The sequence below is a fragment of the Grus americana genome, chromosome 22 (genome assembly GCF_028858705.1).
Source record: "Grus americana isolate bGruAme1 chromosome 22, bGruAme1.mat, whole genome shotgun sequence".
Taxonomy (NCBI): Eukaryota; Metazoa; Chordata; class Aves; order Gruiformes; family Gruidae; genus Grus; species Grus americana.
This window is the reverse complement of record NC_072873.1, coordinates 163,347-178,658: the sequence shown is the minus strand read 5'-3', so window position 1 is coordinate 178,658 and position 15,312 is coordinate 163,347. Positions and strand designations below refer to the sequence as shown.

General features: G+C 40.9%; 1 protein-coding gene across 9 annotated transcripts in view; it reads right to left on the bottom strand.

The window, feature by feature from the left end:
- The window catches only part of TLK2 (tousled like kinase 2), a 43,651-nt gene that overhangs the window by 16,995 nt on the left and 11,344 nt on the right, over positions 1–15,312 (bottom strand). For 6 of the 9 annotated variants that reach the window (XM_054801455.1, XM_054801456.1, XM_054801458.1 and 3 more), the window contains 8 exons: positions 12,975–13,044; positions 11,889–11,932; positions 10,689–10,784; positions 7,769–7,936; positions 7,107–7,202; positions 4,098–4,190; positions 2,585–2,695; positions 1,051–1,187 (listed from right to left, as the gene is read on the bottom strand). In XM_054801455.1, coding sequence (XP_054657430.1) covers positions 1,051–1,187; positions 2,585–2,695; positions 4,098–4,190; positions 7,107–7,202; positions 7,769–7,936; positions 10,689–10,784; positions 11,889–11,932; positions 12,975–13,044 — 815 coding nt within the window. The remainder of the gene's footprint in view (positions 1–1,050; positions 1,188–2,584; positions 2,696–4,097; positions 4,191–7,106; positions 7,203–7,768; positions 7,937–10,688; positions 10,785–11,888; positions 11,933–12,974; positions 13,045–15,312) is intronic. The other 3 variants (XM_054801462.1, XM_054801463.1, XM_054801461.1) reach the window with 2 other exon arrangements.

Sequence of the window (15,312 nt, the reverse complement as noted above, 5' to 3'; positions counted from 1 at the left end):
TAGAAGGCCCTTTTCTGAATCTCAGACTTTCCTGTTAAAACTATTCCTGAAGTCTGGCACTGTCTGAGAAAGTATCCTTATACTTCAAGGGTACAGTTAAACTATCCACAGTTCTCTGAAACAGAACCAACACCATTCCCAATTTCACTAAGAAAACAGTCTCTCCTTCATGATAAAAAGACTATCTTAAACCATACCATTTTACAGTGATAAAAGCACTCTTGAAACATTAAGTCTAAATGACTTGAGCATTTACATACTTAATTTACTTTTTAAAAGAGACTGAAACTGCAGGTAAATATTCCAGAAGTATTTCTTCCATGTCTTACAGCACAAACTAAGGAGGAATCATAAAGTCCTTAATCTGCGCCTAACAAGAGCTGCACCTCCCTATCAGACTACAGAGAAGTGATATGATTTTAAAGGATCACACACAGCTTGCTCTAATGCAATTAATTTGCCAAGTCCTACTTAAAGGTCTAGGCCAGGTGGGAATTTACTGGATATTTCCATTAGCGTCCTGCATAAAACGGTCTCTGATCTTCATTTCCAGGTTTCTGCAGCCCCTTTGATCACTGTTACCAGGAGGCAAAAAAGTTAAATAGTATGGATTTTCTCTTTTAAGCTTGTCTACTTTCTACTTTAAAAAAGAAAAGGAGCTAATTAGCCTTCCTTGACTAATAATGCAACTATGCAAATCCAATTGATTGACTCAAGATTACATATGAGAATTTGGTCCACCCCTCCACCCTAAGCACCGCACAGCCAGGTGCACTGAGAATACCCAACAACGCAGCCTACTGCTTTCCAACTACTGAGGCCAACTCAAACAATTTGATTCCAGTTCAAGCCTCTGGAGGTTTAAGTGGAAACGTATTTCTCACTTCAATGCGAAACCGTTCCCCATTGTCAGTAGCTGAGTTTCTATCTGATCCTTTCATGCATCAGTCACACCATTCTCACATTTTGACATGCAAGACATCACACACAACTGCTTAGTTTTTTTTCGTCTCTGCCTCTGAAGTCAAAGACAACGCTCTTTGTCCTCACTTGATGAGGTTCTGGAAGGCATAGCCATCTGTCCACTGCTCGGTGAAAGATGCCCCATGCCGCACCGTAGTGAAGTGACCTAGCCTCAATCGATCCTGCATGCTTTTATCTCTGCATGCCATCTTCTCCTGTTTTGACTGAAAACAAAATAAAACACATGTTAAAATATAAGCCATAAATTAGAAGCTAAGAGCTGCGCCATGTTTTAAATCACTACCAATTCTTACCACTTTTCATTGTTTCAGTACTACTTATCTGAAACCGAGCTGCAAATCATTGACTGGATTACTGCTGGTGCTTCACACTGGTCTGACAGGCATTTGTTTGACTGCCTCCTTTCTGACATTTCAGCCTCACCTTTCCCTCCCCATTACTGCCTGGGCAGCTCACACCCATTCCATCATCAGTCGAAATCAGTCTAGTGGCAGGACTAAAACTATCCCTTTGTATCAGTAGCTTAGCTAGACTCCAGACATGGCTCTGATCAGGTTCTTATTCACTCAAACAGGAGATGAAGGAAGAAAATGCACCTTGAATCATTGTTAAGACTAAGATACAGTGATCAGCCAGCTCAGTCTTAGACTTGCACCACTCCCAGATGTGACACAATCTCAATTAGGTCACCAACACGCATGAAAAAAATGGTGGTGGTGTCAGTCACAGAGTGTTTCCGGTGAGAGGAAATTTCCAAGGCCTGAGATGAGAGCAGCAAAGCTTCAGTCAGTTAGGATTAAAGATGAACCAACCAAGCTCCGCACTGGAGCTACACACCACCTATCTGAACGCCAGGTCTCTGTAACACCTAGCCCAGAGTTACAAATCCTCCCAGAAAGGGGAGTCCCATTCAGCCAAGAACTATCAGCTCTGTGACAAAATCAACTCAACCAGACTGCACGTACTGGCCAGCACCCTGGCAGTTTTGCCCAGCCAGTGCCCACAAACAATAGATATAATTGGCCAACAGGTGAAAGAGCAATCAACCCCCCACATTGTTTAATCATCAGGAAATCTGGAAATCTTTCAACATTGAAGGAGGCTGGATGCTGGTAAACAGCAGCCTGGCACTTTCCCCAGTGTCTTTAATGTGTTGTTTTGAGTGTTATACAAAGCAACGATCTCCAACTTTGCCATTTGAGAGAAGGAAAGGTCTAAATTACTTGCCCATGTCACAGAGCATATCTGGCAATTTCACTGCACAACAGGATACTGCTCTTGTATTGCCAGAGCTGGACAATGTTGTTTTTCAGGTGTACAAGTTTCCAAATCACAAAATGCCTGCTGCATTTAGAGCTCAGACTATTTCACTTCAGCAAGGCAGATCACTCTGAGACCATGAAAAGTAACCAAACCAAAAACATTCCGAACCATTTCAGTCTTAGCATTACATTCCTATTTGCAGAGAATTAAAGACAGAATTCCAGCTGTCTTTTATCACTACAGCAACAGGAGCAGGTTTTCACTGCTCCAAAGAAGACAGAGAAGTTTTCAAAGACGTGAACTGTGACTGCAGAGATGTGGAAAGCCCCCTGCTCACCTTTTCTATAAGGAGCTTCTTGCTCATTGTTACACATCTATTCAACCGCTCTTTGTACTTCTCCAGCATCTTTTGCTGTTCATCTATCTGCCGTCTCAAATCGCAGTTGGCCTAGAAGTGAAAAGAGAAGAAAAGTCTTTGACTTTAAATCACTCAGGGCCAAAGCAAGCATCACCTAGGAAGAAGTTTCTCCAGCTAGCTCTAGGCATCAGATTAAAGAAAGTAAACCAGCAGGATAAGAAAAAAATACTAGGTTCCTCTTACCAAAACATCCAAGCCAAGCCCTTCAATTTTTAACCCACTTAAAACTTAATACCCCTTTAGAACAGGGAAGTGCTATCACTCTGGTTTACATAGAAAGAGACTAAACACAAGGAGAAGGATTTTTTTTTTTTCTTTTTAAACATTTAAGACCTTGCCACAGCTACCAAGTCTCAAAATATCTTAGTCATCCCAGGACTATCCTCCCTCTTTAGTCACAATACTGGCAGAGGAAAAGGATGGGGTAAGTCACTTTTCACTTTCAATTAAATTCTTGTTCAAGTCACTATCCATCAGCCCTGCTATACAGATAGCTCCTAGCAACAGCTACGGTTTTTAACACCACCACAGCGTACAGCAGGATTTTACGTGCGACCATTTTCATTGATAAAAAGTTACAATTTAACCATCCTCCTTCCAACCAATAGTCTGGCTTCTGATTAAACAGCGGATGTTAAAAAAATAAATCTATTTCCTGCTTCATGGATTTCTTCTACAAACCCACATGTGCCTCTGGGTATGTCTCTATGAGCTTGTCTCAGCTCTTTTAGCTGCTGAGACCGGACACTCAAACACAGAGAGCCTTCGCTCTTCTCCCTTTAATGTGTTTTCTAATCCTTTTCAACACTTCGCAAGAGATGCCTCTCCAGCTGATGAAAGCTAAATCAATTAGAACTCCTCCATTAAGACAAGATCCTTGATTTAAAGGTATTTATCTTTTACTGAAGAATGCTAATGGGAATTCTTTAGGCTTGACCAAAAGATATTCTCCTCACCTCTATACATGTCACTGACTCATGAATGAGCATTTCAGAAAACACACTTCCAGTCTACGGAGAGGCTACTGAACATGTTATTAAACAAAAAGCAGTCAGCTCCTCAGTATTTAGAAGAAGGAAATAACTGTGAAGAGAATCATGTTAGGTTAGGTTGTGAAATACACAAAAACTGCAACTGATCAAAGAAACACCAACACACTGCTGAGGACACAAATACCTGAGCTACAATAACTCTGCACTGTATAGCCACAGTCACTGCTACACCGCTTGTGGATTCAAGTGGGCTCAAACAGAGTATCTACAAGCCAGACAATTATCTTGCCAGTAAGGGATGACTGGGTTTGTTTTACCTTGCAAGTGTTGCTTCTACAAATGGTATACAAAAATCCTGCTCTGCAGCTTAGCTGGCATGTGCGTTCTAGGTAACTTTGAATAGCAGCTTTTGGAAAAGTTGCTCCACTTTAAATACTTACTCTTAATAAGTCATCTATCCTCCCCTCCTTCTTCTCCAAGTCAGAGTTCTTACTGTTTTCTAGTGCAGATATTTTTTCCATTGTGAGGTCAGACTGTAGGGAAAAATCACCATAAACCACAGTTAAGAAAAACAGATGATATTTCAGATAGTCAGCATGTAATATCACAGTGTAACCCCTTCTGCTCTGAACAGTTAGGCCTAAGAAGAAGGAACCGATCCCCTGTATCCTAGTGGTCTGGGGAAGAGCTTTCTCCATTCTTCATTTTCTTATTGCATGGCAGGCTCCTCCAGCATAGGAGGTTCAGTCAGCTAGCACAAAGCTGCTCTGGAGAACACAAACTGCTAATACATAACAGGCTACAACATCCTCTGTGTCTGCAAATTTTGTTTTTATAGTCCAGTTCTGCCCACTCCTTGGTGGTCTCTGACATCCACTGTCCTTTTCTGCAGTGCAACATAGCTTGTACAGGAAAAAGGCTTAAGAAAAATCCCACAAAATCCCAGCCCTCAGCCGGAACATCAAATTTATGAGATCTTTCACGAGCACAGATAACCACCTGCTAGACAAAAGACAATACCTGTGGGTTCTAAGGTGGTCTTGACAGAAAACACAGGTCTTCATTTTGAAATATTCTAACAGATTGACAGTAGGAATATTAGGCACAAGTCTTTGTTTCTGACAAACTGATGTATTAGAGCCCACTAGGGACAGGTGCTTTACAGTTCTTGAGTGAAATCTATTTGGAAAATTTTATAGGGTGCAGCACATCTTAAATACCTTCACCAATGAAGTGACAGTTATACCCAGGAACAGAAGACAAAAGACATACACTATATTCTCTAGCAGTAGGAATATTTCAAACTCAGCACTCTCATGAATGGATGGGGAAGAAAAGGGGAAAAAGTCAGTACGAACACAACATCTAAAAAAAACCCAAGTCAACACAAGGGAATCTCACTCCACAACTGCATAAAGAGATTGCACATTTATGGCTAGCAAGCAACTATCCTGGCTCTGACAAGAGTTAGCAGAGACTTACCTGTGGAGTTGTTATGTATCTGTTCTCCAAATTTCAGGCTTGCCTGGAAGCTAACACCATAAAGAGACAAATTTGGTGGACTGTTGCTTCTCTGCATATGCCCAGCATGGGAAAGATCAAAAAGAACACCTGCCAGCATTGCATATCAAGATGAGCCTAAATCCCAAAAGACAAAGATGAGGCCTGGGCAGGTCACCTCACTTGTGCCTTAACTTGGAAGCATAGGCGACAATAGCTTTTGTCACTGAAGGCAACGAGAAAGCTGTCTATTGAAATCCTAGGCTGCACTCACTCAAGCAGCAGAAAGTTTCTTTAGTGACTGTCAGCTCGCTTTGCCAAATGCACAGACATACTTGCACTGTGTCAGATGAAGTCATGCTTCAGGATGTACGCTCTTACATGTGACTTCATCACAATTCACCTTGCCTCAGAGTACTTGGAGGGCCCTAGCACTGACTGAAAACACTAAGAAAATCTTGCTCATGCTGACTTGCTTTTAGCATTGCCAGAAGTGATTTAAACTGGAAATCACTGAAGAGATTTTTTTTTTTAACCCTATCAACTCCAAACAGGTTTGGAAGGGAAAAACAAAAATGTATACATGTCCTCATCACTCAGTCAAGCATCTTCCTGGATTCCTTTCCTTAAGCATATGCTACATCTAGACCTCTGGAGAATACCATGAAGCTGAGCACTGGCAGAAAGCACACTCGGACAACATGTCACCCTTTTCAAGGAAGATGGACCCTGTGGGCATGTTAAGCAGAGGAGAGAATAAGAACATCCTGCTCACCCCAGGAGGGACCACTATTTTAAGCACTGGTGTTGGGACAGCAAAGATTGAAATCTGAAAGTTATCTCTGGCAGGTTCTCAAGTTATGGCATCATTCTCACACAAGACTCCTCCATGCATTGGCAAGAAACAAGGATCTTCACAGACCAGCACTTTAACAATACAGACAACAAAATGTGACCCCAGTGACACAACAGAGCTCAGAGACTTAAGCTAGTTAAGCATCCCCAGAGTCAGAATTGCTGTTCTTCATGCACAAAGGACTTGTACCACCTGCTGGGGAAATGGAGAATGAACTTCCCCTGGCAATAAAATCAGCCTGTGTCAGAGATGATGTGAGAAAATGATTGACACAAACCCAACTGTTTAAAAATCACTCAAGGGAAGGGTCAGTCAAAGAGAAATCTGAGATGAAAATCAAAAGAAGATTAAAAGTAGACTTGGAGAAGAAATAAACAAGGTGCATTGCAGATAAAGCTGAACATCCTTATAAGTAACAGAGGAAGATGACACAGCTAAAAGTAAATCTTGCCATAAAGCCACAAGAAGAATCTTAACAATTTAAAAGGCACCAAAAAGACAGCAGCACAGTCAAAAGAGCTCCTCCTCTTCTTGACTCCAGGTCAGTGAAGTTGCTGAGAACACATCACGTTACACCTTGACAGGACAAACTATGCCATGGGTGTACTCTGCAGAGGACAAAGAACTTCCAGCTAGACTGTGGATAATTGACAGTAAGCAGTGTGGGCGCATCCATGACCCAGCACTTGAAGAGAGGCATTCATAACTATCCACAGGTTTCCTTCACATCTTCACTTACAAAGAGAGGAAGAATATTCAGGATACAACAGAACCTAAACAGACAGAGCTAAGGTGTTCGTCTCCTGAGCACATTTGCACACAGCTGAAGAACTGCCCACAGTATTGACACAGAAAATCCCAGTAACAGATCTGGCAAACTCCAGTAGCAAGAACTGAAAAGCATCCTTTACAGAATAAGGAACAAAGTTCAGAGTGATTCACTTTAATCTGTAGTTACAGACTGAGTTCAGACTACTGGCTCTTTTTACTGGAAACATTATGTCTACTACAAGTGGCATCCTTTGGTGTAGAAGACGAGCTGCATCAAGCTTCAATCTCATATCCAAGAGACGTATCATCTAGTGAGCTATACCTGTGACTGTTTGTGCTGGATGGAAATCTGTTTTTGGGAAGTGCAGGAATGCTCAGTGTTCCCTGATCCGGTAGAAGATGGGCTGCCTTGCTGGGCCTGCAAAAGAAAGTTAGTGTATTGTTATATGCTCCTCAGCATGATCACTACTGCCCATGCAGATACGCTTATCTTTACATGGGAGGTGCAGCCTGGCCTGGGCACCATACTTTCACATTAAGGTTTAAGAATGCTCTAGAGATTTAGTTCATTAAAACAAGACAGTCAGTTTCTTTCAAGAAGTCTGGCCCAACCTGCTAAAAGACAAAGCTTTTAAAAGCCTAATATAATCCATGTCAGGTGAGATTAAGCGATGCCAAAACAAACACTTCTCACAGCAAGACTGTACTTCATTCTTTTGCTTTTTTGCATCTATCAGATTAGCCTCTCAGATGCCATTATTTTGATCTACATAAGATTTTGTATCTTTATTGTTTTATTAAACAAGTAAAGCCTGGGACCTAGAACTCTTCACAAGGAAGACGAACTTACCAGAAGATGGTAGACTTGGTCATCAATAAACCAGGCTGCACTTGAACCACTGTCTTTGAGCAGAAAAGCTTCAAATTCCCCATCCCTTAACTAGAAACATCCCTTGGGATTCAAATCTTTTCAGAGCTGCTCACCGAGACAAAAGTAAAACAGAGGCCACCTCCCCTCTGTGCCAGCTGCTCATTCTCTAGCCGCTGTTTCGCCAGCATCACCGACATCAGCGTTGGCAGAGCAGAGTGTTCCTCCTGCGGTTCCTTTGCTGTGCTGCCGTCTACCCCATACAGCGGCTGCTCCACTCGCCGCTGTAACACATTCAAAAAAGATACAATGAACTTTTTTTTTTTTTTAAAAAAGCGATTCTCTGACTCTGCCAAAACTGTTGTCAGTGAAGCAGCAGCTCAGGAATGGGCAGGCGGCATGGTGAGGATCTGATAACTCAAATAGGACTCCTGGAGTGATTCTTCCAATGGCAGACATCAAAAAGTAGATGAAGTTAACAATTAAAAAAAAAAAGAACAAATGAACACACAGGACAGAATTCCTTGTCAGTTAACACACACCCTTCCTTTGCAAATGCTTGTGTTTTAGAGCCAGTGGGGCAAAACAGGTTGCAGATACAAAAAAATCTTAGTGCAGTACAATTGTGGTCAATGCATTCAAAATTATACTACCTTATGTTTTTTAAGGACTCATTTTAAAACCACCACCAATGTCACAATACATTCGTTATTCTGGTGAAGCAAACTGAGTCAGAATTGATAAACATCAGCAACCTAACCAAGTCTAGGACCCAGACATCATGGTAAGCTCATTTCTGTCATAGCTGGGACCAATCTCCTGCAAGATAAGCAAAGTTCTAATGCGTTTCCAAAATCTTTTCAAGATGCATTGCATCTCTTAAAGGCCAGCTCCTTTCTCCTGCAGGAGACTCATATTTCAACTGTGATACAGGAACTGGGTTCTATAAGAACAAGAATCATCTGAGCTACACTTATTACAGCACTCAATCTCATTGCCCTCGCTTTGAAAGCCAGCCCATCACTGCTAAAACTTGGCAGTCTGGGTCATCATCATCTAAGTCCTTCCAAGCTGCAACTCTGGGCCAGGCATATGCCACACAGAAAGTAAACAGTCAGGTCAGGCCTTGGTTTTTCTTAAAAACCTAAATTGCAACCTGAAGCATATTTTCAGGCTAACATTACAAGTGTCAAGAGTGCACTTTCTTCCCCAAAAGAATGCTTGTATATGAGAGTGACCTTGCAAGAGTCTGAAGACCTCCAGATCATTCTTCTGCTCAAAGGAGAAGCAAGGCAATTCAAAGCAGTGAAGAGATATGAAGACAAGAAGTAACATCCCAAAGTCATTACAATTCCTCCGCAAGTTCTGACTGCAGAAAATTTCCAGTACAATATAGATTAACTCACAGGTTTGGAGGAGGTTTGTCTCCTTGTGAAAGACATTTTAACACTCTGCTCCCCTCCTAGATCATACTGACATCTGTAACGGGTAAGATACTCAATCTTCTCCAATTTTCACTCATCCCCCCCCATTTTTTGGGGGCTTAGCTCAAACCATTGATATCCAGTTTGTAAGAGGAGGACTGATCTTCCGAATGCACGTAATAGCTTGTTATGAATAAGCAAACATTATAGGTTTAGCTGCAAGAGTAAAGCACAGAAGATAAGAAACATAAAGAGCACCCGTGTAAGGAGAGAGACAAACTGGCCTAGCTGCAACTAACCATAATATCAGTCTTCACCACATGACAAATACTCTGGTCAAACTTTTACCTACTCAATACATGTAAGTGTAGAAGAAGAAAACAAAAGGAAGAATCAACTTGTCCCATTATAAACATCTGCAGGGTATCTTATCTGCTGGAATAAAGAACTGTCCCCTAATACCTCACACATCTGCAACATTCAGAGATGGTATTTTTTTCATTAACTTCTCTTTAAAAAGGTGTACCAGTGAATTAATATGACAGGAGAAAGGGCTCTTCAATTAAGCAGACATATTTTAATTTTTGTAAACATCAAAAATATCTCGAAGCCAATCTGACATTCTCCCTTAAAGCAGCATTAAAAGCTTCAAAAATCTAGTAACATATATTAAATTCTGAGCAGAGCACTCAGTGCTGGGATTTAGTTCAGTACACATTCATGAACTGTGCAAAGGTCTCTGCAGAATAATCTAATCAGTAAAGACTTTACATTTGGTTTTTGGAATACTAACCTATCCCATAATGCTCTATACTTTTGTGACACTCAACAAATGCAGAAAATTTTTAAAGAGGGACCCAGGCAATGTTTAAAACTAGAGATCAGACACCACAGCCTCTGAATATTGCTTTGCTAGTTGAAAGAAAGAAATTTCTTCAGTTGCTCTGTGCTGAAATGGCTTAAAAATACTGGTTATTTCTCCATATTCAGATCTTGCAGAAATGCTGTGACAGCAAAATGGAATTATCTAACACAAAATGAGAACAGATGTGCACGTACACACATTGCTTTGCAAGCTTTTGCTAATGCTCCTCACAAGTCGCATGCACATAAACAGAAGTAAAAGACCACCCCAATATCATTATGGTATGCACGTTTTTCAGTATACCCAAAGCATCCAATCAAGAGGGGAATGTCATTGTACTAGTGCTATACAAACATACAACATAGTCCCAACTTGACAAAGGAGTTCATGAGCTACAATGGAATACAAGATAATATATCAGTTCCACCTATTATTAAGGACAGCAATCTATCTGTAACCACATGGCATGCTAAAAACATTGATCTTGCATGCTTTAAGCTCAGATATTCATATCCATTACAACTAGACTAGCCACTGTTAAAGCGCCCTAGATATCTGGCATTGCTGCCAGAACCCAGTTTCAGATTTTGGAAAAAAAAAAACAAACAAAAAAACCCCCACAACTGAATAGACAATAAGCCAAATCACTCACCAAGAGACCCTTCCTTCCTGTTCAGAACCTTTTATTACAGCCACCAACCTAATCAATGCCATGCCACCAGCTCTGTCCCCAGGGAGAATGCTTACCGGCAAGGGGTTGGACAAGGAATGCTGTGGTGATGATCTGGCAACAGGCGGCACACTTCTACCGGGACTGGTTCCTGGGCCACTTCCCCCAGCAAACTGCCCAAAGTAACAGATTTGATCATCAGTAATTCCACAGAGATATTGTATGTAAGCAAATTTAACAGAGACAGAAGAAACACATTAATCTTAAAATGAAGCCTTATAGGTTCTAGGGACTTATTTAAACAAACCGAAGACAAGCCAAGAGGAAAACCTTAAAATTTCATGCACTGTTTTCAATAACAACAGCGAAAGTACTTCAGACAAACATTCACATGTGCACTAAGTAAATTTTTCTTTTTAACACAAAACCAGATATAAACCTGCACACTTGAATATAGATCAATTATTTACTGTACAGGATTATGAGGCCAATTCCCTGTGAGAAGACATCTCTAATTGTGCACCACAGAAATGGTAAGAAATGCACACCTCCACTGAAGCATCTGTGCCAGTCACTGTTAAATACAGGATATGTAAGCAGCTGGTCAACTAGTCTAGTTGGTACAGAAATTTGTATGTTCCTGCACCTAAAAAACTTTAGCCAGCAAAGAAATAAGTGCTAGCACTTAATTTCTGACTACAAGTTACTCAGTAAAACAAAAAACTTAAGAGAAAAGCTAGAGCTCTGCATTGTGCAGACCTAGGAAAACTTCAGAAACTATGCAGTAAAAAGAATATTGATTTTTAGAATGTTCATCATTGTTTTGGGGAAGGGTCTCTGCCTCCTGTGTGCTGCCAGCCTCCCACAGCAAGCTTTTCAAACAAGGCAACCCTGTAAACAACTTCCTACTGAAATCAGCAGGGCTTTGCAGGTAGATTCTTTTGCAGCACTGGACCTGTATCGAAATAGGTTTGTACACTCAGAGATATCCTCATCTGAGATCCAAGTTCCAATGGAAATCAACCTCGAACTTATACTTACGTGGCTGCTCTTTTAAAAAATTGCTTATCAGCTGGTCAAAGAAATGCTAATTTAAAAAGCAACTTCCAAAAATCTCATATCCTCTAGCTAATCAGATGCGAGCATATCAGGTTAACATCGTCAATCAATGACTCCAATGATGGATCAGTAACAGAAATCACATTACAGACTTCCATCTACAGATTTTGCATGATGTGAATTCAAGCAGATTTCTCGGACAATGTAAAGATGCTTACCTCAAAATAATCACTAATTTTATGTCCTCTAGGAGTGCCTTTTCCTGAAAAGGAAAACAAAGGATGAAAATAAGAGTTGATATTTTTAAGAACAGAAGTTATGATGCCATTCTAAAAAACTACTCCTATATTTTGACACTCCTTTCCCTGTAGAAAGGTGCAACACCTATCACAACAAAAGCCTGCCCCAGGGTTATAGCTCTTGTGCTGTTGTTGGGAGGGTTTACAGTTGACAATTCAATTAACTCTCAATTCCAAACACGTCAAATCCAATCAAACAGCATTTGCCCTTGCCAAAGTACTTAGAAAACACTAAACATCATCGAATGTTGCATAGGTTCTCCAAATTTCCTTCAAGATAAGGACAGAGCAAAGAGTACTTTTACTCCTCCACCTTCAAGTAAATTACTGCATATTAGATCTCTCACAAGCACTCCTCTAAGAGTTAGAGAGATAATTAGTGGTGGCTTAATATCAGCTCATTAAAACTTAGCCCTTTTCTCTTATTATAATATTATCAAAGCAGTTCCATCAACACAATCCTTGTCACTTTCTTGTTGAAGAACAAAGGAAATAGAGATCTGCCCCTATGCCCATTTGCTAGAAAATCTGAACTTGGACTTGAAAACGCTGTGTTTTTCTTAGTACTCTGAGACAGCACTGCCTACTTTATACTTCAGCACAGTTTGTTCTCTATTTGTTACGGTGAGAACTTACTCTAACAAGGCAGGCATATGTCTCAAAAAGCAGGAAGAGAGTACAGCCTGTATTTTGAAGTCTGGCTGCTGTATATATAGTGACACGGGACCAAAACACCACTTCAGAGAAGCCATATTAAGCCTTTGGGCAGTCTGTCCCATAAAAATGCAATAGTTTGTGCGAATAAGCTGTAGATGAGTATTTTCCTGCCAATGAGGATAACAAGGCTCCCAGAAGAGAACCACACCATCATGGAGTAGTTTATAACAAGCTGCCTGACACACCCTTGAGAAGAGCCATTAGTTTCCTAGGACACTGACTGTGCAAAACGTGCACAAATTACCAACCGCTCAGAAATCCTGCAGCAGGGTCAGAAGAACGAATTACCTTGACTGGTCTCATATGCTTCTGCTTTCCTTTTTCTATTCCGCTGGTCATTCTGTTTTTTCTCGGGAGTCTGTTAAGCAATACTTCAAAATTAACATTTCTGCAGTTATTCCAAGATTTAAAGAAAATACCAAAACACAGTAATCTGCTCCATATTCCCAATGGCCATTTCACTTCTCTGCTGCATTTGTTTCTACTGCTGGTACTTAAAGAAACAACTGCTCTCAAATAGCTACTACCTTCTGATATATGCACTGCAGAAGGGAGAGAACACTGTTAGGAATGAGGTTAATTTTTTCTTTTATTTCGGCTGCAGCAAGCCAGCCTCTACCGCCCAGTTGCCTCTCACATGGTTAGTAGAATAAGTTCACTAATAAAAACCTGTATAAACCATTTCACACTGATCACAGTACTGGTACAAAAGGTTTGAGTAGAGACATCCAAATTTGCAGTCCAGTGGCTACTGACAGTCTACCAGGACAATTCATCTTGCCTGCAGCTAATGCTTCTTCCCAAAGCTCTTTGAAGATGGCTACAAGAACTATCCTGTCTACTGGTGCACAACTGCAACCTTACACACAATAAAGCAGAGCTCCCCAGGATGGCAGTCAAGAGAAAGCTGCCACTGATGCAGCAATTCATCTGGACTTATCCCTCAAAGTCAAGGGTCGGCTGCATCTGCTGTTTCCGTGAGCAACCAGAGTCCTGAGGGGCAGCTTATCAGTGGACAGCAATATATTTATGCACAGGCACAATACAGAGCACAGGCGGGAGTCTTGAAGGCTGCAAAAGCATCATGCCTCTCTGTCTGTACAAGGCTAGCAAGTCTAGACACGTGAGAGTGGAGGAGACCCCGGCATGGTGCTTTCCCCATCACCAGGGTCACTTATGTGGCCAAACCTGCTGAAAACATTAGGAAGCACTGCGCTAGAAGCGGCTTACTGAGGTTGCTGGAAGGAAAGATATCTTGTCATTTCCATCACCAACATCATTTTAAAAAACATCTCTTATCCCAAAGGGTCCCAAATAATTTCCAAGCTATATGCGTTACAATCACTGCAGCCACCACTAAACTATAGCTTGGGGGCAGGAAGAAAACCACAGCGTGCAAAACACAACTCTGGGGGAGGGAAAGAGATGGCCAGAAACTTTGTGGTAAACCTAAGTTTCATGCTCTTTGGAAACCAAAGTCCAAAGTACCCTGTTTAAAGATCTCTGCCAAAAGACTTGCACACAGTAAGCACAGAAATCAATCTACCTCCTTTAACAGGATAAAAAGGATAAAGCTGACACAGCCAGAATCTAAACCTGGCTGTGTCCCCAGTGGATGCTGGACATCTACAGTCCCATGTTACAGCTGGGCAGTCACCGACATGTTATTGTTTTGGTAAGAGGATGGACGGGATGTTAAGACAAAGGTGGCTATTGTGTCTGCAAAGTACTTTTGAGAACAGGGGGACTGAAAACTCCAGAACTATCCGGAGACTTGCTGTTCCAGCTCCTGCATGTGTAGAAGTCAGTGACATAGCCTCCTCACTGTGTAGTGAAGAGCAATTCATGAACAGCATTGGCATTACTGTAACACCACAGGCTCCATTACAGCCTCCATGGAACTGTAAGCATATTAATGAGATTCAGTTTAAGTTGTTTTTCCATTCAAGTACTTACATAACAAAAATTACACACATCATTGTCTGTTACAGACTGAAAAAGCAAGGAATGGTAGATTGATTATGTCAGCTTGGACAATTTAAATCACTCCACAGATGTTCATTAAAAAAAACCCAAATAAAATAAGAATGAATACTTGTTTTTTTTCCATTATTAACTATACTTACTTGTATAGAGTTTAAGATACTGCGTTCTCACCAGACACCTCATATCAGTACTGCCACATAAATAGCGGGGAAATATGATCCAAAACTTACCTGGTGACCATGGGGAAAGTTCTTCAAATGCATAAGAAAATGCATTTCAATTTGAGATTTTGCTTTATTAATGTAATTTTGCTGTTTTAGCAAGTGTTTTGAAATAGTTAATCCTAAGGCAGTGAGATTAAACAGGGACAAACCATCAATTTTCACCTCCCCACACTTCCACAGAGCAATTCATAAAAATGCTCTGCTTTGTACAGACTTCTGCAAATTCACATATTTGATAGGTAAGGCAAACTTTTCCATTAATGCTCTCTGGCTTTTTATTTGGCCAAAACTGTATCCAAAACCAGCAAACAAATCACAATGCAGCTGAAAACAATTTCATAAGCTGAGCATTATGAATACTGTGTTTTTGGGGTTGGGTAAAATCTGCCTGCTACAGTGGGAAGCTTCAAGGAGGA